The sequence below is a fragment of the Miniopterus schreibersii genome, assembly GCF_964146895.1.
Source record: "Miniopterus schreibersii genome assembly, chromosome: 9".
Classification (NCBI taxonomy): Eukaryota; Metazoa; Chordata; class Mammalia; order Chiroptera; family Miniopteridae; genus Miniopterus; species Miniopterus schreibersii.
Window position 1 is genome coordinate 2,746,127 of NC_138118.1, and position 21,650 is coordinate 2,767,776.

Consider the following 21,650-nt stretch of genomic DNA (forward strand, 5'->3'; position numbering starts at 1 on the left):
GGTGTTTCCTTAGCAAGATGCACTGCTGGACAGGCCTCACCTGCTCCCGGGTGCCCAGGTCCAGGCCGGATGAGCAGGGCGGTATTGGCACCACATGTGGTAGGAAGGGGTGCCGCTCCCCCAACGCTGGGAGCCCAGGGGCCTCCCCAGGAAAACAGGCTTGCAGGTGAGAACCTGCAGAAGCCACATCACACTCGGCATCCTGTGGGTGAGACTCAAACACAGGGTCCAGGTTGGGGTTCCCTAGGTGCCACCTGCTGTGTCTGGGCGTACCCCCCCAGGGGGCTTCCCAGGATGCCAGAGTTCCCGTCAGGGAGGGCAGGCGAGCACCACCTTGACTACCTGCCCCCATGTTTACCCACCTCCTCAGACTGCTTTGCAGAGGGGGACAGCTTGAGTACCAGACGCTGGGGACGCTACCAGCTGGTGCTGTGTTCCTGCCTCCCCAGCTCTTACGTCACCTTAGATCACCCATCACATCCACGCACAACAGAGAATAATCCACGCACAACACAGGCTACACATACCCTGGGGACACCCACGGGTGCAGGTCCTGTCGGGCTAGTGCATTGGCGTCTCCAGCCGCCCCTCCCAGAGCAAGGAGGGACCGGAAAACCGCACTTGGCCTGTATGTAGCCTAGCGCTGGGGAACCTGGCACCTCAGCATCACAAGGCCTTTGCTACAGGCTGAACATGTAAAGACCAGACAGCCAGACGCTGTTCCTTTGCCTTGGATAACATCTTCTTGCCTTTGATAAATATATTCAGTTGGGTAAGGGAACAGGGGCAGGAAGTAAAGGACATAGGCGCAGGGAAACAGGACAGGACATGGCAGTGTCACCAGAGCCAAGAGCAGACAGACTTCACACGAAAAGTGATGGGCATAAGGTCTGATGGAGTGGGCATGCCCGCCACAGCCTCCACAGCCTCCCACAGCCCTGCCACAGCCCCCCACAGCCCCCACAGCCTCTCACAGCCCCTCCACAGCCTCCCACAGCCTCATGCTGACCGACCCACCTTACAGACACCTGGGCCCTCCTGCTGGGAGTCCTGGGATGGCCCCCGTCTGCTGCCACTCAAATCTGAACCCCACCTGCCTTCCAGGGTGCTCTGTAGTGGGACTCAGCGACCCTTCCCACCGCGCTCTTCCCCCAACACGCACCCTCTGGTGGGTGTAGAACAGCCACACGACCCCCGAACATGGCACGCTCGGCCCACCCCCACTCTGACATTTGCCCCAGGTCTGGAATGTTCTTTCCTCCTATCCAAGGAGAGCCCCTCCAAGGCCATCTCCTCTGTGACCTCCAGGCTGCTCCCTCCTGTTTAACAGCATTTCCATCACAAACGTCCTTGGCCTCTTCCCTCGCCCACCAGAGCAGGACGTGGCATGCGGTCGCTGCCTGTCCAGCTTCACACAACCAGCCAGAGGCAGGACCAGAACCCCTCTCCCAGGTCACAGGGGTGGCAGCCCCTCGGGGGGACAGTGTAAACCTGGGACTGTCCCTCACTGGAGAACCGGCTTCGCTGTGTCTCTTCACAAGAAAGTGGAGCCAAGTCAGAGACCTGCTGGCGGCTCTGCTTCCCCCACCTTTCCCAGGGTCATTAACAAAGCACTGGGGAAGCTGCAGCCCTGCCCGCCCAAACCCCGGACAGCAGCCGGTCAGCCCAAAGCTGCAACTCAGGCCCAAGACCTGGCAGTCTGATGTCGCATCAGCTGTCTCCACCTGGCCGCCCGCACGGCCCCCTCTCCCCTCGCTTAGTCGTCCTCCCCACCGTCAGCCCCTGGCCTGCTCTTCACATCCAGCTTTTCATAACAGACACTGATGTTTTGATTTCCTACAGAACTCAGTGGAAGCAAAAGCCTAGAATGTAAATGTCGCTTGAGACCACCAGGGCGTTTTCAACACTCAGAACAGCTTAGGAGTTTGAGTAACTTACTGCAGTCAGCTGATGAGCTTTGAATATATTTTCCACCTTTTATTTCCTCTGTACCATCCATTTTAAAAGAATGACAAGAAAAGATCTCCACCCATTCCAACTGGACAACTGTCCAAGCTTTATGAGAACGGTGAGTGGGATGGCATTTCTGCCAGCCTCGAGACCGGACGTGGCAACGCTCACCTGCCACAGTCAGGGAGCTGCCGGCAACCTGGGGACACATCTGGCCATTGACTCAGTGCCCAGCCGCCGCCAGCTGTGTCCTGGTACTGGAATGAGTTTTCATTTACTGTCCACTTACAGAGGATCGCATGGCGCAATGAGAATGGTCATCTGAGCCGTAAGAGGCTATGTACCTTTCGATAGGCCTCTATAATAGATATCCCCCCAAATCCCGTGAGACCTGCAGAGATGTACCTTCATCTCTGCAGGTAACATAGCCAGCAGTGAGTTCAATGTGGCAGTGCAGGCTCCGAAAATGCTAATTAAAAATAAGTGGATTTTGTTAGCATTTAAGACTTTTCTATTTAATAAAAGATTTTGTTTTTGTAAAGGATTTTGAACACATATAAATTCTGAATTTCAGCCTTGAACTTTAAGAGCATATGTTACTAAACTAAGAGCATAAACACTGATGTTGCAGGCTGAAGGCGTCTGGCACAATTTGGGGTGGCTGCTAAAGCCGACACCTCATCTTTATGCCCCCAAAGCACTTGGAATGGTTGGAGATTAAAAGATATTCGGGGGGGAGGGGGGACAGAGAGGGTGAAGCAGGAAGGCAGAGCTGCATCATGGGAAGGAGGAGAGGAACAGCGGGCTTAGGAGGCAAGAGTAGGGCAAGTGAGGAGACAGGTGGAGCACCCCCCACCATCTCCTGAGACCATCCCCAGGGCACCCTATTCTAGTCCTGGGCGGAGAGAAACCCAGCAGGGAGCTCCTGCCCCAAGTCACCAGGAGGGACCAGCACCCCACCCCCACCCCAAGTCTCCTCTAACCTTACCCGTCCCTGTCCCCTGCCCACCCCCCTCCACCCAGTAGGAAGCACCAGGAGCAAATCAGATGGACAGTAAGAAGGAAAAAGGAAGGCCTGCGTTACACTTTCAGAATAGGGTTTATAAGCAGAAACTCAGTGCTGCCTTCTGTTCATTACTAGTTTCTCTTTGTGTCTGACTTTATGTTTTCTACATAGGATAAATACTTTGCAATAATAATTTCTTCGTCTTCCAGGGTTGAGTCCAGATAATCCTCTTCGTGTTCTGGAATGTCTTCCAGTATTTCATTGATGGCCTCTGTCTCCATATCTTCATCTGTGGAGACACTAGAGGTACCTGCAACAGTGACGTAGTGACAAGTGAGTCAAGGGAGAAAGACCCACAGAGACCACACTGATCCTCACCAGCCTCAGCCACACCGAGCCCCAGAGGATGTCCACGCCTATGGAAGTCACCCCCCCCCCCGGTCAGCTTCCTTCCTCAGTGTCCAAGGCCGCAGACCCACCTGCAGAATCGGAAGGGGACGTGGTTGGCGTCGGTGAGTCTTCTGCCGCGGGCTGCAGGTCAGGGGGGAGACTGCCTCCGTTGTGAGCAAGGGTCTGAGCTGCCAGCTGCACGTTTCCCTTAAACACTCTCAGGGCAGCTTCCGCTGCTACCATGTCAAAGCCCATGTACACCAGCTGGGGGAGAACACAGGGAGGTGGCGGCCACTGCAGAGGCCTGGGCTGCCGGAGCTGGCACACACTCCACACTCCTGTCCCCCCGTGAGCAGCAGGGACGCCTCGTCATCGAGGAAACATGTTTATAAAACCCCGCACTCATGTACCACTGGCCTCCTGTACACGCCACTGGCCAACACCAATGTGCAGATGACTAGCCTGGGAAGCACGGAGGAAGGCTGGCACCAATGTGCCAGTGCCCTGTCATCTCAGAAAGGGACAGGCTCCTGGGCTCAGCAAAGTGCTCTCCCAACCTCGTTACCAGAGCCACTGACCACACGGCCACAAGGTACTAGGTGTCCTCATGTGAAGGGAACAAATGTGGACCAAGAAGCTCCAGTGCTTTGTTCCTCCTGCTCCCCTTCCACCTTCAGCAACTGCTGGTGTGTGGCTGGGCCCTGGGACGGGCCTACGTCACACCAGGAGCCCAGGGAGCCAAGATGGACTCAGCCCCGCCCATCCCACCCAAGGCCGGACAGGTGGAAGGGGACAGATGACTCTCACTCACTTGGTCAATGTTTTCCTGGGAAGGGCTTTCTTGATGGTTGTGGGTTTCAGGATCGGAGTGACTAAGCCACACGTGAGGGTTACTGAAAAGAATCTAAAGCACATCGGGAACAGCCCTGAGTCAGCGCGGACTCCTGCGCACTGATGCAGCCCGAGCGGCTATTCCGCGGGGCTCACACACACGGGGGATGTTGTGTGAACTATGCAAAGGTACTGTGGAAGCAGAGAAAGGGACCCAATCCGGGCTGGGCTGGGCTGGGCAGGCAGGAGTTCAAAGGCATCCTGCCAAAGGTAGGGAAGAGGTAAGGCCTCTCATGCCATCTGTCTCGGGTTTGAGAACAAGAGTGCTGACCCTCAAATCCAAACAGGATGAGGGGCCCACAGGAGGGAGCTCCGTGCAGGGGGAAGGACACTGGAGAGGAGCCCAAATGGAAAAGTAGAGGAAGCGGTGCCTGGGCCAAGTATCTCGCTGCTGGGGCAGGCCATGGGGCCGGCGGGGTGGGAGGTGTCACCTTCAGGGCCGAGTCTAGGTCCCCGCTGGCCTGATGGAGGGCCTGCTTGGCTGCGTGCGTGGAGAAGCCCATTCCTTTCAAAGAGTTGATATTCTCCAGGCGGCGTCTTTTCTTGTCTTTTTCCTCTCTCCTTATCTGGGCCAGTTCCTTTAGGAAAACAGCAGAATCTCTCTGAGTTGGGGATTGAGGTGTTGTAGAAGCCTTCTCAGTCTATACTCTGCAGGGTCTGTGGGACTGACGGGCAGGTGACCCTCTGCAGGTCTCAGAGGGTCAACAGCATGAGGGCTCCAGGGCAGAGACCATGAAGGGGCTCCTGGTGCAGCCAGCAGGAGCTAGAGACCTCAGTCTCGGGGGGGAGGGAGCACCCACAGTTACCACCAGAACTGGCCATGCAGAACCAGCAAGCTCACTGCTGGGTGCCAGAGAGGTAGATGGACTCCCTTCTAGGGAGGAGCTGGAAGAACATTCTGCATGGGGGATAGGGGAGTGCTCAGTTTTGATGAATCACTAGCTCCTAGTAAAATGTGGATTCTGAAGGGGGAGGGGGTCGTGGGTGACACCAGAGCTGCTGACTCCCCTACTACACTCTGGGTATATAAGGTGTGAAGAACAGTGAGAATTACTTTTCAAATGATCTCATTAAAACATTGGCTTTCCAAATGCTAATAAATCTTACAGATAATCAAGTAACAGTACAGTAATAAAGACAGCATCTGCGGGGTTTGCTTTCCATTAGTACTGAACTAGACTGCGTAAAGTGCGCAGACACAGAGCCGGGCTCTTCAGAGTCTCCACCATCACCTAGAGGCTTCTGTGGTTGGGGGTAGAGCTAGGAACGACCTAAGATCATCTGCGCCAACTTCATGATTTAGAGAGAAGGCCCCACTTCTTACTGACCCATCATCAGCTCTCTGGACCTCAGCTCCTTTACTGTGAAACTAGCTTATCAGACGTGCAATGTTCCTTCCGACCCAAAGTCCTGCAGTTCTTTTACTGTGCTTATTTCTACCCATTTTAAGTGATTATAATTTTGTGCCTTGGCTTTCACAGCATAGTACTGATTATTCCTATGATCTGACTCATGTTTCTAGGCAGTAATGCCACCTCGAGCCACAGCAATGGCCCTATGGCAAAATACGACCCCCTTACAATGGTTTCCAGAAGTATACTATGATAAAAATAAGAGAGAGAGAAGGTTGTTTGGATAACTGTCCCTATGAGCCACCTGCCACCACAGCTGGGAATAATAAGGACACCACTGTCTGAAACGGAAAGCAGGTAAAAGACAAGCTCCTCAGACTCCAGCCTACAGTGGCGGAGGTTCCTTGTTCATGTCTACTGGGGAATTATCTCTTCCTGCTCTTTCAATCCGAGAGCTACGGCACTTCAGCAGTGAGCTGGCTATGCCTCAGGCTTCACACCTAACAGGCACAGGTGGCGACCCAGGGTCCCGACACCACGGGCAGGTACCTCTCTGCGGCTGGTAATGTGGATGGCTGCGTGGTCCACGTTCCCGTCGCTGGCCCTGAGGCCAAGCCGGGCTTCCTGGGCAGTGAACCCCAACTGCAGCAAATTGTGAACTTTTGATGGATCAATAGAGAGCTCTTTAAAGAGCTGATGAGCCTAGAGACAGGAAAATAGAAGAGTCATGTAACCAACACAACATTAATGCTCAACACAGAGCTAAGCCAGGAGGAGATTAGACTGCGAATTAGGGTGTGTTGGGTTTTAGATTAAAACTCTCGACCTGTTATTAACTACACAAATACAGACAGACAACAAACACTCTGCTCACAAGACTTATCCATAACATGAGAAAATAGGACGAGTAGTGTGGGAGGGGCATTTTACTCCACAAGGGTAAAATGGAATTACTAAAATCCTCTCCTTTTTGCAATAAATCCCTGAATCTGGGCTGTGCACAGGTATTTCTCACCCTCTCCTGAGCTGGGGGTAGTAGCCACCAGGTTAAGTCCAGGCCATAGCATGCAGCAGAATTGAGGGGCACAACTTCTGATCCTCTCTAAAGACTCTCTTGCCCCCTCTGCTGGCTGGAAGAGGCACTGCAGGGAGCAGCCTTGGACGCCACAGCAGGGCCTGCCTGCCCTAGCCTGCTCACCTCCAGGCGACTGGATGCTGCACAGAAACTTCTAGCCAATGAAAGTCAGCGCCTTTTAAAGGTTTCCTTATTGTGACATCTGACCTGAGCCCTAACAAATACAAATATGTTTATGGTATATGTGAGACGGGGGGTGGGGGAGAGAAAGATGATCCTCACAAGTCACAAACTACTGAGTTTACAAAATACTTAATTTCTAGGGATTTTAAAAAAAATGTAGGTGGCCCTGGCTCAGTTGGTTGGACTGTCGTCCAGACACCAAGAGGTTGTGGGTTCGATTCCTAATCAGGGCGCATACCTAGGTTGTGGGTTTAACCCCAGTTGGGGCACCGGGACACGTATGGGAGGTGATTGATCAATGTTTCCCTCCCTTCCTCTCTCTCTAAAATCAAAGAAAGCCCGTCCTCGGGTGAGGGTCTAAAAAAAGTAAGTGAAATGGTTACAACCTGGAGGTTCATTTTCTTACCTTATTGAGATACTCACGAGCCTCTTCGCCGTTTCCACTGTGATAATTTCGGACACCTTGAAGCAAGTAGAGTCGTAAAAACAACACCTTCTCTTTCCCACAGTTTCCCTAAAATTATTGGGGGGAAAGATAAAACTGTCTTATTTCTAATTACAGGTCAGGGTTAGTCACATGTGACCCCTCCATCTCCACAGGGGTAATACAGAATTACTAAAATGCCTGCATCTTCACTATTGCTGATGGCCGAGGTAAAGACCCCAGAGGACAGTGACACCCTCTGTCCCACAAAAATGGTGTCAGGACACCTGTCTCCAGCTCTCCAGGGCATGGCCCCTCTGGGCAGTGGGAAGTACACAAAACCCGAGCCAGGAATATCTGACGCTGCCCTGTCAGCCCCAAACGGAGTTCAAAAATCCTTATTCAAGTCATAGCACTTGAGCCGTGACTCACTCTTAGGAACTTTTAGTCTTCAAAACGTCTATTTTCTGCATTTTAATCTCCCAGGAGACTAGAATGAATAGTCACCTGCCCCTAGGTCAGGTGATCAGTGGGTTCTACGACTAGGTAACCATGTTCCTCTGGGCTAGACGCTGGACAGACCAAAGTAACAGCCAATCGCCTTTGGGGAGCAGCCTAAACACTGTAACAGGAGTGAACTCTTGAGTTCTAGGACAGGGCTCAATAACACCTCTAACAAGTTACAGTAACATACTTTTATGTGAACCAGTCTCTGATGATTTTCTCCGTAGCAATTTTTAAAGCATTTCTGGGCCAGGTTTAGTTTTTTTTCTGCATCTTCGAGGCAGTCCAGCTGCCCCAAGTGGTAGTAACACCACACTATGTCCAGCTGGAGCACAGCATAGTTGTCCACCGTGTCCAGCAGCTCTCTGCAGCACTCACTGGGGAGAGACACATCAAATGTGTTAAAATCTGTAAGTTCATATATTGATAGTTAAAAAAAAGGGGGGGGGAATCTTCCTTAAACCTGATGTTCACCAAATGCAAAGATACCTACCAGAAATATCTGTCGGCATCCAGAAGACAAGGCAAGGCTATTTCGTATTCTTTTCTTTTCAGGAAAGCTCTGCCCTTCTCATGATACCCCATAGCTAACATAAGGGCCTAGGAAAGAAATAGGGACTTAAAAACATCACTTTATACTATAATAAAATATTATATTAAAAGCACATTAAGTCTAAAGAAATCAAAGTAGGAAAAAAAAGATCACTACTAATTTAAAAGCCCAAATTAAGGAAAATATAATTAAAGCTTTATTTCATTTAAACTCTGAAACCAAGTACTCAATTTAATGTGGCTGATATGGTCACAACTGGCACCTGTCCCCCTTTGTTTTCATCAGTTTATTTTAGTACCTGCTGACCTAGATCCATTTCTAGTGTCCTCTAAGACTCAAGATACAAAAAAGTAGCCATAATCCTCGTGCCCTTTGTAGCTTTTTAAAAAAGGAGCATTCAACTTCTATGCAGATATGCACAGCCCATGGACACAGAAATAGTGTGGTGAAGGCCTGGGAGTGATGGGGGGTGCAGGGTGGAGGGGATCAATGGGGGGAAAAAGGGGGGCATCTGTAATACTTTCCACTATAAAGATCCATTTAAAAAAATAAAAAATAAAGTAAAATGAGGAAACACCGAAAAGAAAAAAATAAAAATAAAAAGGAACACTCATTTTACTTTCTATTCTTTATCAAGTTTTTTCTGAAGTATCTGTCAACTCTAACATTTCCAATTTTTAAAAGATGATCCAAAAATTTTTAAAGTTCACTAATATTTTTAGGTCTGAATTTTTATATAATTCAGTCTTGCAAAGGTTTTCCAAAATGACCTGGATGTCATCATTTACTATAAGAGAGCACTGGACAAATAATTCGAACATTAAAAAACAAAAACAAAGCAAACATCAATCCACTGGCAACTACATAGTTCTCTTATAAGGCTTAACTTTAATCCTCAATTTTAACAGAAGAATTTATATCATGAACCTACTCAAAACTGTCCTTTAAAGATAGAAAAGTTAAAATTATCTGGACCCACAGTCACCAGAGCTCTTTGCTGTAAAAAGCTACTGCACTCCAGCTCAGAGGCTGGCTCAGGGTCCAGGTTGCACAGCACCGCTACACAGAGAACCCCTTGGACCTGTCCCAAGGTAAAACCACCTCCTACCTATTCCAAATTCTAGAACAGGGAATCCCCTGTCATTCTTTTCCCAAACTACACAGTTCCCCCAGCCCCCATTCTGAGACATCCCTTAGGGGACATGGCCCTCTAGTAAAATAAACTACACTGAACAACCAATGCCAAAGGCAGGGCGTCCCATTCCTCAGGAATGTTCGCAGTCCCTGCTGCAGGACAGTGAGGCCATGCTGTTTGCAGCACTGCCCTGGAATCACAGGGTGAGCCTGCTCTATGCACCGTGCATTGTGTGGTTACAGCCTCTGTTTAGAAGCTGGAGACAGAAAACTGTTTCTGATCCTTTGTAGCATTCCAAGATAAATGACTGGGAAACCAGCTCTGTTTCGACAGCAAATCCAAGAACAAGCTGTAAATTTCTCAAGTACTCACTTTTCGTTCCGCTGGAGGAATTTTGATGGATCTGCCTGTCTGGTTAGCTATATCTAGGTATGGTGTGGTTTCTGAATCCATCATCTCACCTGCAAGAAGGCCAAAGGGAACTTTATGAAATCAGTGTTAAAGAGCAATGACCGTGACATTTACAATGCTAGACTGTTGGGAAGAAGGGCCAATGAGAGCCTTGGCCAATGTGGCTCAGGAGGTTGGGTGTCATCCCCAGCATTGAAAGGCTGCAGGTTCAATTCCCAGTCAGGATACATGGCCCAGTTGTGGGCTCAATGTTTCTCTCTCTCTCTCCCTTCCTCTCTTTCTAAAAATCAATAAAAATATTTTTAGCAAGAAAGGAAGGGAGGAAGGAGGGAGGGAGGGAGGGAGGGGAAGAGAGGGAGATAAGAGCCAGTGAGAAAGGCGATGCTCCGCAGGGAAGCCGAACCCGCACCTCTCTCGGCCAGGATCTCCAGGCCCCTCTTGGTCCTCTGGATCTTCTTCTCCTTCTGGTCGGCCTCACTCTGCTCTTCCTCCTCGACCTGGAAGCTCCTCCGGGCGTCCTCCTCTGACTGCTTCAGCTCCAGCACCATGGCTTTCACGTTGTGCGTCACCCCCTGCTCTTCCAGGGTCTTCCCTGCGTGAGTGGGAAGGGCTGTGGAAGGAGCCCTCCCCGGGGTAATGGCCCCCTCGGCACCTGCCAGCCCCAGGCCCACCCAGGTGCAGGGCAGGGGTCAGGGGTCGATCAACCCCTGAGAACAGCTAACGCATCCTTCCCATGGTCTTTACTCTCCTTGTGAGATCGAGCGGAAGCCACACATACCCGAGGCCACCAAGGGAGCGCACTACGCGAGGCAGCAGAAAGGAAAGCGGAAAGCGTGACACAGGGGTTTGCCTGGCCCTGGCAGGGGAGTGACCCCGATTCCTGGCCGGGCCAAGGCACGCGCTGTTGCGGTTAAGGGCGGAGACCTTGGCTTCTGTCCCCCCCCTAACTCGGAGGCCCTGAGGAAGCTACTTATCTGCTAGGACCCAGGTTCCTCCCACGTAAGCCGGCTCTATGAAAATTAATCAAATATACAAATCTAACAAAGACTAAGTCACAGATGCCAATAAACCACCACCACAGGGCAGACAATAAGCATTTACTAGAAAAGCTGCCTGCTGCTGCACCTTTTTATCTTAGTAAACTCTAAAATAATTGGTTCTGAGTCATACCCAATAAAATCACTAGAAATTTGTGAACAGGGAAAGACAACAAAGATGAAAGTCACTATTTCCATACTGACTTGATTTTGAAATTCTGCTTTCTCTGCCGTAACATACCTAGTTGAAGTTGTTTCTTATTTATGACAATTTTGATATAATTTTCTTGAAATCCAAACGTTTCCGCTATTCTGTAAAATAAAGCAGTGAAAACTGTAAGTAATCAAACTGGTTATTTTCCATTAAATTGAGTTTAACCATGGTGGCTATTTTATACATTTGACTTGGAAACACCCAGTATTACAATCTACTGACTCACAAACATCGCTTCACAGTGTGTAACAGACAACGTCCCTTTTTAAACTAGCTGTCTTGCTACTTGTTTCCAAATGAAGTGGAGGCCTCTGGGGCGGGAGAGCCGTGTGTGCGGGGCCCCAGCTGCGCATCAGGAGAAAATCCGCTCATTCTACCTCCCGGGCCTCCTGGAGGAGCCGCAATGGGGGCTGCTCCACACACTCTCCTGCCCTGTGTGCTGAACGAGTGGTGCCTCCTGAACCCGTCCCTAAAGCCCTGCTGCAGACCAAAGAAGACAATGAGGAAAATCAGCTCCAGAAACAGGGCCGGCCGGCCCTGGAGGTGCTCAAAACACCTACCACTCAAAACACAGCAATGAATGGAACAACCGGCCAGCCTCCGAAGTTAGGGCTTCACTAGTATGGGACAGGCAGGTGTTTTTCCTTTTTACAGATGGGCCAACGACCTGAAATCGGCTAGAACACTTTGCTGAACGTCTCAGCACGTTATCAGTGCACTAACGAACAAAACTCAAAGCCAGTGACCTGGTGACCACCAGGCTGTCTCCCATTTCTATCATTCATTCATTGATTCACACATGTACCAGGTAACTGTTAGGTGGTGGACCTGGAGTTCCCACCTGAGCTCAAGTTTGACCAGGAATGAAGGAGAGTAATGCGAGTGGAGTTCTCACTTGTCCTTCACTACCAGTGTGAGCCTGAATAAGGCCTGCAGGCTCAGAGCCTGTTTCCCCTTCCATAAAGTGAGGAGACTAAGACCTGCCTGCTCTCTCTTCCAGGATGGCCACCAGACTCCAATGACACGACGCAGAAGGGCTGGGGGCACAGGGCACCAGGCTCCCTGATACTTACTTAGACCTCAGTTCTCTGCCAGTGATGTGCAATCGGGTTTCCAAGAGGTTCTTCCTGTCCTATTTAAAAATCAGACAGTGAAAATAACTTTGGATTAGAGCTTTTAAAAAAAATAAATAATTTATTTGATCACCTAAGCTAACTATGCATTAGTACATCTGTAAATGAGGAAATTACTCACTTTTCTTTGTCGTGCAGGTAGAAACACCTCAATCGTGGCAATCCCCGTTGTCCTGTATTTTTCATTTCCTGTGCCACGCTCGATTGCTTTGCAACGTATTTCTTCTATTATCTTCTCTATTTCATTTTCACAACACTCCAGCTTGTTGGAGTACTTCTTAGCAAGGTCCTACGAAGCGAAACCAGAGAACACAGATCCATGTAGTAGCAACCCCAAACAAGGCAGGGAGGGGTCAAAATGCGGAACAGCACATGCAGGACTCTAAGGCAAAAATCTCTGAGAGGTGGTCATCCCACGATAGTGAAATCCAGGCCGGCCTGCTATCTTGAGAGGTACAGAAACAAATAAAGGAGAGGAAAACAGATCCAACAGAAAAAGTGAAAATAATTCAGATTATTCTAGGGAGCAAAGACAAGTGGACTATAACTTATGTGACTATAATATATAAAAATTATTTTAAGCAATGGCCCTGGTCGGGTAGCTCAGTTGGTTGGAGTGTCATCCCCATACGCCAAGGTTCGGGTTCGATCCTCGATCAGGGCACATACAAGAAGCAACCAATGAATCATAAATAAGTGTAACAGCAAATTAATGTTTCTCTCTCTCTCTCCCTCTCCCTCTCTGAAATCAATAAATAAAAAGTTTAAAAAAAAGAAAAGAAATAGTAAACTGATCAACTCCACTGGAGGGGGAAAAAGAAAAACACAGAAAACACTCTAAGTTTCTAACTTGTGAGAACGAGTCAGGGTAGACATAAATGACTTTCTTAATGGAAAATTCTCAATCAGCCTAAGCCGGTTGGGCTCAGTGATTAAAGCGTCGGCCCGGGGACCGAAGAGTCCCAGGTTCGATTCCGGCCAAGGGCATATACCTTGGTTGCAGGCTCGATCCCTGGCCCTGGTTGAAGCTTGTGCAGGAGGCAACCAATCGATGTGTCTCTTTCACATCAATGTTTCTCTCTCTCCCTCCCCCTTCCACTCTCCCCGAAAATCAATGGAAAAAATATCCTCAGGTGGGGATAAAAAAAAAAAAAAAATTCTGAATCACTGGAACTGCTTGTAAAATAATCATTTGTTAGAATGTCTCAACAGAACTCAAGGAAATGCTCCACTTACTTTTATGGTTTATTATGAAGGAAACAAGTGAACATCTAGATAAAGAGGAACATAGGCAGAGTCTGAAAGGGTCTGGGGTGCAGCACGTAGATAGGCTTGCCAATCTGGAAGCTCCCCAAAACCCATCATTTAAGGGTTTTTATGGAGGTTCCATTATGTGGGCAGGATTGATTAAATCACTGGCCACTCCGTGATTAACTGGCTCTCCAACTCTCTCCCCTCCTCTCTTCCCAGAGGTTGTAGGGTGGGGCTAGGAGTCCCAAGCTTCTAATCAGTTTGGACTTTTGGTGACCAGCCCCATTCTGAAGCTGTTGCCAAGAGCTGCCTCCTTAGAACAAAAGATGTTCCTATGGCCCTCACCACAGGGGAAATTCCCAGGGCTTTAGGAGTTCTGTGCCAGGAACTGAATAGCTTTCTTATGACGCCACACCTAACTTCGGAGCCAAGAGATTATAATCAGCAAATGCAGAAAAAAAGTCAGAAGGTGACTGCAAAAAAAAAGAAAAACAGTCAGGCCTGTCAGAAACAAGAGACAGGGAAACTCTACTTTGGTCCCTGATACAGTTGTCACCTCCCAAGTGCAACAGTGTCACAACACGGGACAGTCTCACGCCCTCATGACAATCTTTGGTCCCTGATAAATGTTAATCATTTATCTCAAGATACTCACGCTGAGAAAGCAGAAAGCATGTGTGTGCTGGACATTCCAATAGAAGAGATACCTATCAAAAGTTATTAACTTAGAAAAACAGAAAATTTTCAATTTCTAGAGACTTCACTTATATAAAATAAGGCCATTTCTGCTGCCATGAAAAACTGAGGCATAATTATTAGAAACACAGCAGTTTGGAAAAATGAACAGAGCCATAGTGTAAAAAAAAAAAACAAAAAAAAAAAAAACTGGGACAGGGGAACAAGTGTTTTCTAGCAGACAATGCTAGGAAGGAAGCTAAGGCCCACCCAAGACACTCACCCTGCACACATGAGACACTCACGGGCACTGGTACTGCCACATTAGCAGGTCAAAGGTAGTCTCCAGATTAGTAACTTCAGGTTAACGCCATGAAGGTATTAAAAATAGTATATGCCCCAGAAATCAGGTAACATTCTCATATGAATAAAATCTCATGAAACAAAAGCAAGCTTGTCAACTCCTGGTAAGAAGTGGGCACCTGCTTATCACTAGGACTTTTGGTTATGCCCAAAGTTTACAAACATGGTTGTGCCTGGCAATTTCTGGTGACTTCAGAAATTCTACTTACCAATGTGGACGAAAAAGGGACTTTGTAAAAAATTTAACCAAAAGTAACCTCACAGGGTGATCTGATCATAAATTCCTAACTGGACAGGTCATGTTGAGTAGTCACGCCCCAGGCATAAAATGTCTTTACTGAAAGGTTCCCTTTGCCTTCCGCCAGCCTCGTCCATTGTTTCTATGCATCTAGGTTAACACACCTTTTGAAATGCCCCTTTCAGGCTCCTCAGAAGAGAGCATGCAACCACCCTCAAGGGAGCACATACTCTTGTTAACTACCCATTAATTCCATCCCCACCTGCTTTCTCCCTGGATTTCATGTAATCTTCCTTAAATTCCCTCCTTAATTCCAAATGTGCATAAGAAACCGCAAACTGTCCTTCTGAAAAGCCTTTTTCTCAGTCGGTTGAGATCTTGCTTCCAGGCTTGTCCTCTGTTTGGCTCAAATAAACTCTAATTTTCTACAGGTTTGGACGTTTGTATGTCGATACCAAGGAGACTTATAACACTGCTAATTATCTATGTCTTAAAAGAAAAATACCTTCAATGCCAAACCAACTTCTTTATTGTCATCTGTATATGGAGGTTTCCAAAGCTGAATTTTGTCTTCCCTTAAAAACTGGGTCAGTTTTGCTTGGAGATACTTCTTTTGCGCCATCCTTGAAAGCAAAACAGTACGGCAATGATACCCCACACCACATCTCAAGAGTTTTATAACCACCTAATGTGCTGATGTGTTTTGTAGCACAAGGGTAGCTCCTCTCCACTTTCCCCAATCCAGTTTAATCTAAATTACTTTTAGGTTTTAATTAGCTCCAGACTTCTCTTAAAAACAACAACAGTATCCATATATTCACATATAGTTATATATATTATATAGTCAATTATATATTATGTATTACATTAAAATATGTATTTCAAAGATGCTAATATGTAGCAAGGTTTATTACACTTTTCTATTTCTTAACCTATTATTCTCTGATCCACGAAAAAAGATAAGAGAAAGATGAATCCCAAGGTAGTGAACTTTTCTAAGAAACTCAACACTGAACTTAAAAGACACTTGTATTTTGGCTAGTTTAACACGAAACAAATACCAACTACCCTGGTAGGTAAACATAAAGAAAAATTAGCTTGGCCTGGCTGGGCGTGGCTCAGTGGTTGAGCATCGACCTAGGATCCAGGCGATCGGGGTTCTATTCTCGGTCAGGGCACATGCCCAGGTTGTGGGCTCAATCCCGTCGGGGGCATGCAGGAGGCAGCCCATCAGTGACTCTCTCATTATTGATGTTTCTCTCTCTCTCTCTCTCTCCCTCTCCTTTCCTCTCTCTGAACATGCCCAGGTTGCGGGCTCAATCCCGTCGGGGGCGTGCAGGAGGCAGCCCATCAGTGACTCTCTCATTATTGATGTTTCTCTCTCTCTCTCTCTCTCTCCCTCTCCTTTCCTCTCTCTGAAATCAATGAAGATATAAAAAAATTTTTTTTAAAAAAGGTTAATTTTAGGGAAAAAAAAAAGAAAAATTAGCTTGAATTGTGAACTATCAATAATAAATATTCTCTATATCTGAATTAAAAATTAAAAATTCAGTACTTACAATACTGGAAAAGCAAGGCACGATATTTTGTGACAACACAACAGCAGATCTACACAGTCAACACCGACTGGTTGGGCCACCATTTTACAACTGAGAAAACCCAGGCCCCAGGTCTGTAAAACAGCCCAGCCAACGCCACAAAACTAGGCAGCACAGCTGGCACCGGGACTTCTGCCTACATCGGGCAGATCCCTTGCTGCTTCTCTGTCCTGTGTACGAACCTGCTCTCTCCCAAAGCACCTGCCAGCAAGGGAGCTGGCTCCTGGGACCTCAGGAACAAGGCAGTTCAGAGGGTGGGCAAGGCTGCCGGGGCTGAGAGACAGCTGAAAGGGGTGGTGCAGCCAGGTAAGAAAAGCAGTGAGGAAACTAGAAAGCTATTAGGTACTGAGGATGAAGACTAATTCCACAGAGTGAAAAAATAGGAGTTAATGTAACCTAGATAAATAACTTTTTTTTCCTGTTCACGGCCCGTATCCCACACTCCCCAAAGCCCAATTCACCTGATTTTTTCTTTTTTTTTAAGTTTACTGATTTTTAGAGAAGGAGGGAGAAAAAGAGAAACACTGATGTGAGAGCGGAACATCAGCAGCTGCCCCCTCCGCACCCCCTACTGGGGGTCAGCCTGCAATCTGGGCACCTGGCCTGGCGGAACCAGCAGCTTCTCCTTTTCCTCGCTCCATGCACAGGGCCAGGGCCAGGGCCAGGGCCAGGACCAGGACCGGGACCAGGACCAGGGCCAGGGCCAGGGCCAGGGCAAGGACCAGGGCCAGGGCCAGGGCCAGGGCCAGGGCCAGGCCCAGCCAACTGAGCCACACAGGCCAGGGTTGATTTCTTTTTTTTTAATTTAACCCTTACCCAACGATTTGTTTTGTCGACTTTAGAGAGGGGAGAAGGGGGAGCGAGAGGAAGTGGAAGGGAGGGGCAGGGTGGAAGGGAGAGAGAAACCTCAGTCCGTGGCCTCAGAACCCGGATGGAGCCCACGGCCTAGGCGCGTGGGAATCGACCCCGCCACCTTTTGGTGCACAGGGCGACACTCCAACCCACTGAGCCACACCGGCCAGGGCCCCAATGTGCCTGATTTTTACAATCAGGTTTGATTTTTAAGCGTATCCCATAAACAAGTATTTTCAAAGAAATGGCAAATGGGCTTTGTATCAGTTCTGAGGCGAGAAGGAGGGTGGTCAGCACAGGGAGGAGGCAGGTGAGCCGGGAGCCGACAGGTCCCCGGGGTGGCCCTGTGGGGCCCAGCGAGGTGACCTGGAGAGGACCCCAGGTCTCCCGCACCACGGAAGCAGCGTGCATTAGCACCCACGTGTGCATTCGCTTTACAAATGCCAACGACTTACCCAAGAGCCAGCTCCCTACCTCGAAACACTTTCAGAAACTCAGGGACTAACATGCCGCCGGGGAGGGGTCATCCCGCGGGCTGCTCGCTGGAGCCCGGCCGCCCCCTGCCCTCCGGAAGGCACTGAACGCCGGGCCCAGGGCCACCCCACCCAGGTCACCGCCTGCCTGACCCAAAGCCCAAGGCCTCTCCCTTCCCGCACCCCACCCACGAGCAAACACGCAGCCAGGGACTGCCCAGGCCGCCCCCCGTCGAAGTTCAGGGGAAGAGGAAACCGCTTGGTGGAGCTTCAGCCAAGCTTCCGTTACACGCGAGGGCGCAGGGCTCAAGCCCGGCCCGGGGAGGGGGCTCCGAGACAGCCCCTCCCGGCCCCGGGCGCTGCGGGCGCCGAGCGAGGTCCCCCGCTGCGGCCCCCGCCCCCCGAAAGCAGAGGCCCGTTCGCGGGGCGGCTCAAAAACGAAAGCGAAACGCCGGGAAACTCCCTTAAAATTTCCACTTTCGCTTTTCACCTGCGCAACTTTTGAGCCTCTCAGACACACACACGCGTCTATGTATCTCTGTAATAATAACAGTAACAACTCCTGGTACTTAACAGGAGCGAGGTGAAGGCCGGAGGACACCGGCCGCGCCCCCCGTCAGCTAGCGAAGGACACCTGGCTCCGGCTGCAGGTAAATCCCAAACGGCGCCCGGGAGCGCCAGCCAGGGGCCTCGAGCTCCTTCAGGCTTCAGTCAGATGAATTTCACGTGGATCCGTATCGCCCCGTCACCCCGCCCCCGGCAGCGCTCCATCTTTTTTAAACGCCCCGCCGCCCCGCCCAGCGCCGCGCAAACCCGGGGCCCCCGCGAGCGGCGGGAGCGCCCGGAGCCCCAGCCGCCGCCCGGCCCCCGGCCCCCGGCCCCCGCCTCCCGGCTCCCGGCCCCGGCCCCCGGCCCCCGGCCCCCGGCTCCCGGCCCGGCCTCCCCCCAGGACGCGCGGCGCCCGCCGCGGAGGCCGCGCCCGACGCGGGCGGGGGAGGCGCCGGGGTCGCCCAGCGGACGGGGGCGCCGGGCGGCGGCGCTGAGGAAGGGTCCGGGCCCGGCCGCTCGGCCGCGGTCTCCTCACCTGCGCCACCGCTGCGCCACCGCGACCCGCCGAGTCCCCGGATGCGGCGGCGGCCGCCGTTGGTTTTCATTCCGGGTGAGGCCGGCCCGCCCCGCGGAGCCAGGAAGGAGGGTGTGGGCGGGGCTAACGTGGGCGGGACTTAGGCGGAGAGAGAGAAGGCGGACTCGTGATAGGCTGTGGTGTGGGCGGGGCTCATACGGGGCGGGGCTGGAAGAGCTCGTGGGCGGGGACTAGTGCGGAAAGGGGAGGTGTGGGCGGGCCTTAGGCGGGGGAGAAGGCGGATTCGTGAGTAGGATGTGGGCGGGGCTGGAAGGGTGTGTGGGCGGGGCCTAGGCGAGGATAGGGGCGGGGCCGGGGCGGGAAGCCGGCCGCGTGCCGGGCAATGCAGACCCGGGACCGCGCCCCTGGGAACCGGGCGGGGAAACCTTTGTCTCGACCCAATTTGTCCGACTTAGAGGAACCTGAACCTGGCTTCGTTCTCCCAAAAGCCTTGAAAGAGGCCGGAGCACCTTGCAGGAAGACCAGGAGGGATGCCCGGCCCTCCCGCAGCCCCCTCGCCCGCCCTAAGCCTCCGGCGCCGCCCGCTCGGGGTGCGGTCCCGCTGCCCGCGGCCGGCCCCGCTGACCTTGTCTTTCCCACGCTCTCGGCGACAAGGTCGACGGACACCCGCCAGCCTCCGGAGCGCTCCGCCCCGGCTGCGGTAAATGCCAACCATGCTGCGTCCTGGGCTGTGCCCGCGTGTCCGGGTGAGGAATCCGCCGTGTGCGGAACAGCTGCGGGCAGCTGGAGCGAGGCCCCGAGACCGGGCCGCGCCCGCGCGGTGGCGCACAGGTTCCGGCAGAACTTCGAGAGGTGGTTCGATCGGCCCCTGGCGGGCGGGCCGGACGTGGAAGGTAGAAGGAGCGCAGCCCAGACCCCCAGGGAGCTTGCTGGGACGGAGCCGTGGGCCGCTCCTTTCCAGGTGCCGAAGCCCATCCCTGGACCTGCTCTAGCACGGCCCAGGCCGGGCTGCAGGGGACAGGTGTGCGTGCAGGAGGGGGTGCCTGAGGTGTGCGTGCAGGAGGGGGTGCCTGAGGTGTGCGTGCAGGAGGGGGTGCCTGAGGTGTGCGTGCAGGAGAGGGTGCCTGAGGTGTGCGTGCAGGAGGAGGTGCCTGGGGAAGCCTCGCAGCAGGGGACAGGTGTGCGTGCAGGCTGCAGGCAGGAGGTACCTGGGGAAGCCTCGCAGCAGGGGACAGGTGCGTGCAGGAGGGGGTGCCTGGGGAAGCCTCGCAGCAGGGGACAGGTGCGTGCAGGCAGGGGGTACCTGGGGAAGCCTCGCAGCGCTCAGCCTCAACGGGGATCATTGTAAGACCACCCCCTGGGGCACGGTGGATAGAGCCTCGGGCTGAGGTCTGTCCCGGTCACTACAGCAGGACGGCCCACAGGATAGGATTAGCCCCAGCAGCACATTTCCAAAAATGGACTTATTGGGTCTAGATACGATTGGGTCTAGATACGTCCCTGCCCCACACTGTCCCAAAGGAGCTTTGCACCCTCTGACGCCACCCACCAGAGGAGAGGAGGCAGGACCCTGCCTGGTGCCCTTCCATTCTCCCTAGGAAGCCTTGGGGGGCATGTGCGCCTACCTCCACAAACGTGTTCCCTGCCCCTCACCGGGGAGACTCTGCACACAGGGCAGAGAGAATTTCAGTTCCCCTTATCCGGTGACCTTCAGGCAGAGCCCACCGACCTCGCAGTGCCCAGGAAGCTGGCAGATGCCTGCCTTTCCAAATAAGACTTTTCTGTCTCGGCAGCCTCCTCTGGGTACACACGTAATCTTTGAAATTAATTTGTTTTTACATTTGGCCCAAGGCAACTTCTGAGTCCAGGCAACAGACAAATGGCAAAATGGGGGGAAAATATTGGCAATTCGTATCAAAGGCAAATCTCTTTGGTATGTAAAGAGCTCTTGCAATTCAATAAGAAAGAGACCAAGATAGGAAAGTAGGTAAAGGCTAGGAAAATATGATTCACTAAAAAGGAATTAGGCCCTGTCAGCATGACTCAGCGGTTGAGGGTTGACCCATGAACCAGGAGGTCAGAGTTCAATTCCCGGTCAGGGCACATGCCCGGGTTGTGGGTTCGATCCCCAGCAGGGGGCGTGCAGGAGGCAGCCAATCAATGACTCTCTCATCATTGATGTTTCTCTCTCCCTCTCCGTTCCTCTCTCTGAAATCAATAAAAACTTTTTTTTATGCATAACCCATGGACACAGAAAACAACGCGGCGAAGGCCTGGGGTGGGGAGTGGGTGCAGGGTGGAAGGGGCCAATGGGGAAAAAAGGGGACATCTGTAATATTTTCAACAATAATAAAAAAAAAAGGCAGCTAAGTTCAGAGTTACCGATAAACATGAACAACTGTTGATCTGTTGATTGTTAAAGATCTAAACCTGAGGGATTCCAGCTTTCTTGGTGAGCTGAATATTAAGAAAAATAACAACCTATTTTGTCTCTTAAATTTGGATTAACACACATTTTTCAAGGTCTTGTGTTTTTTAAATAAGTTGTAGAAAAAACATATTAAAAAAAATGTTTAGAGGAATTAGAAATGGTTTCTAAATATAGGAAAAATTACTTAACTGCACTCATGATGAGATAAAACTACACCAAGATACCACTTTTTACCTACGAGACTGGGGGTGCGTGCGGGGAATGGTAACACACTCCGCTGGCGAGGCTGTGTGGGAACAGGCACCCTCATCTGTTACTTGTGGAAGTTAAATTGATACAACCCCGAGGAGGGAAGTCTGACGGGATCTATCAAAGTGCATATCCTCTTTGACGCAACAATTCTACTTTTATTATTCTTGCTGTACTG

The 21,650-nt window shown here is 51.1% G+C and overlaps 1 protein-coding gene across 1 annotated transcript; it reads right to left on the bottom strand.

The window, feature by feature from the left end:
* Window positions 1-1,951: 1,951 nt before the first annotated feature.
* NUB1 (negative regulator of ubiquitin like proteins 1) lies at window positions 1,952-18,862 on the bottom strand (the record flags this gene model as incomplete). Its single annotated transcript, XM_081147911.1, is given in 16 exon segments — window positions 1,952-3,266; window positions 3,436-3,610; window positions 4,158-4,250; window positions 4,669-4,815; window positions 6,139-6,291; window positions 7,254-7,361; window positions 7,966-8,152; window positions 8,269-8,375; window positions 9,836-9,924; window positions 10,284-10,466; window positions 11,153-11,223; window positions 12,199-12,257; window positions 12,380-12,547; window positions 15,291-15,408; window positions 18,793-18,814; window positions 18,817-18,862. Coding segments are annotated over 16 exon segments (1,905 nt in total). The 3' UTR covers window positions 1,952-3,087.
* Window positions 18,863-21,650: the final 2,788 nt, after the last annotated feature.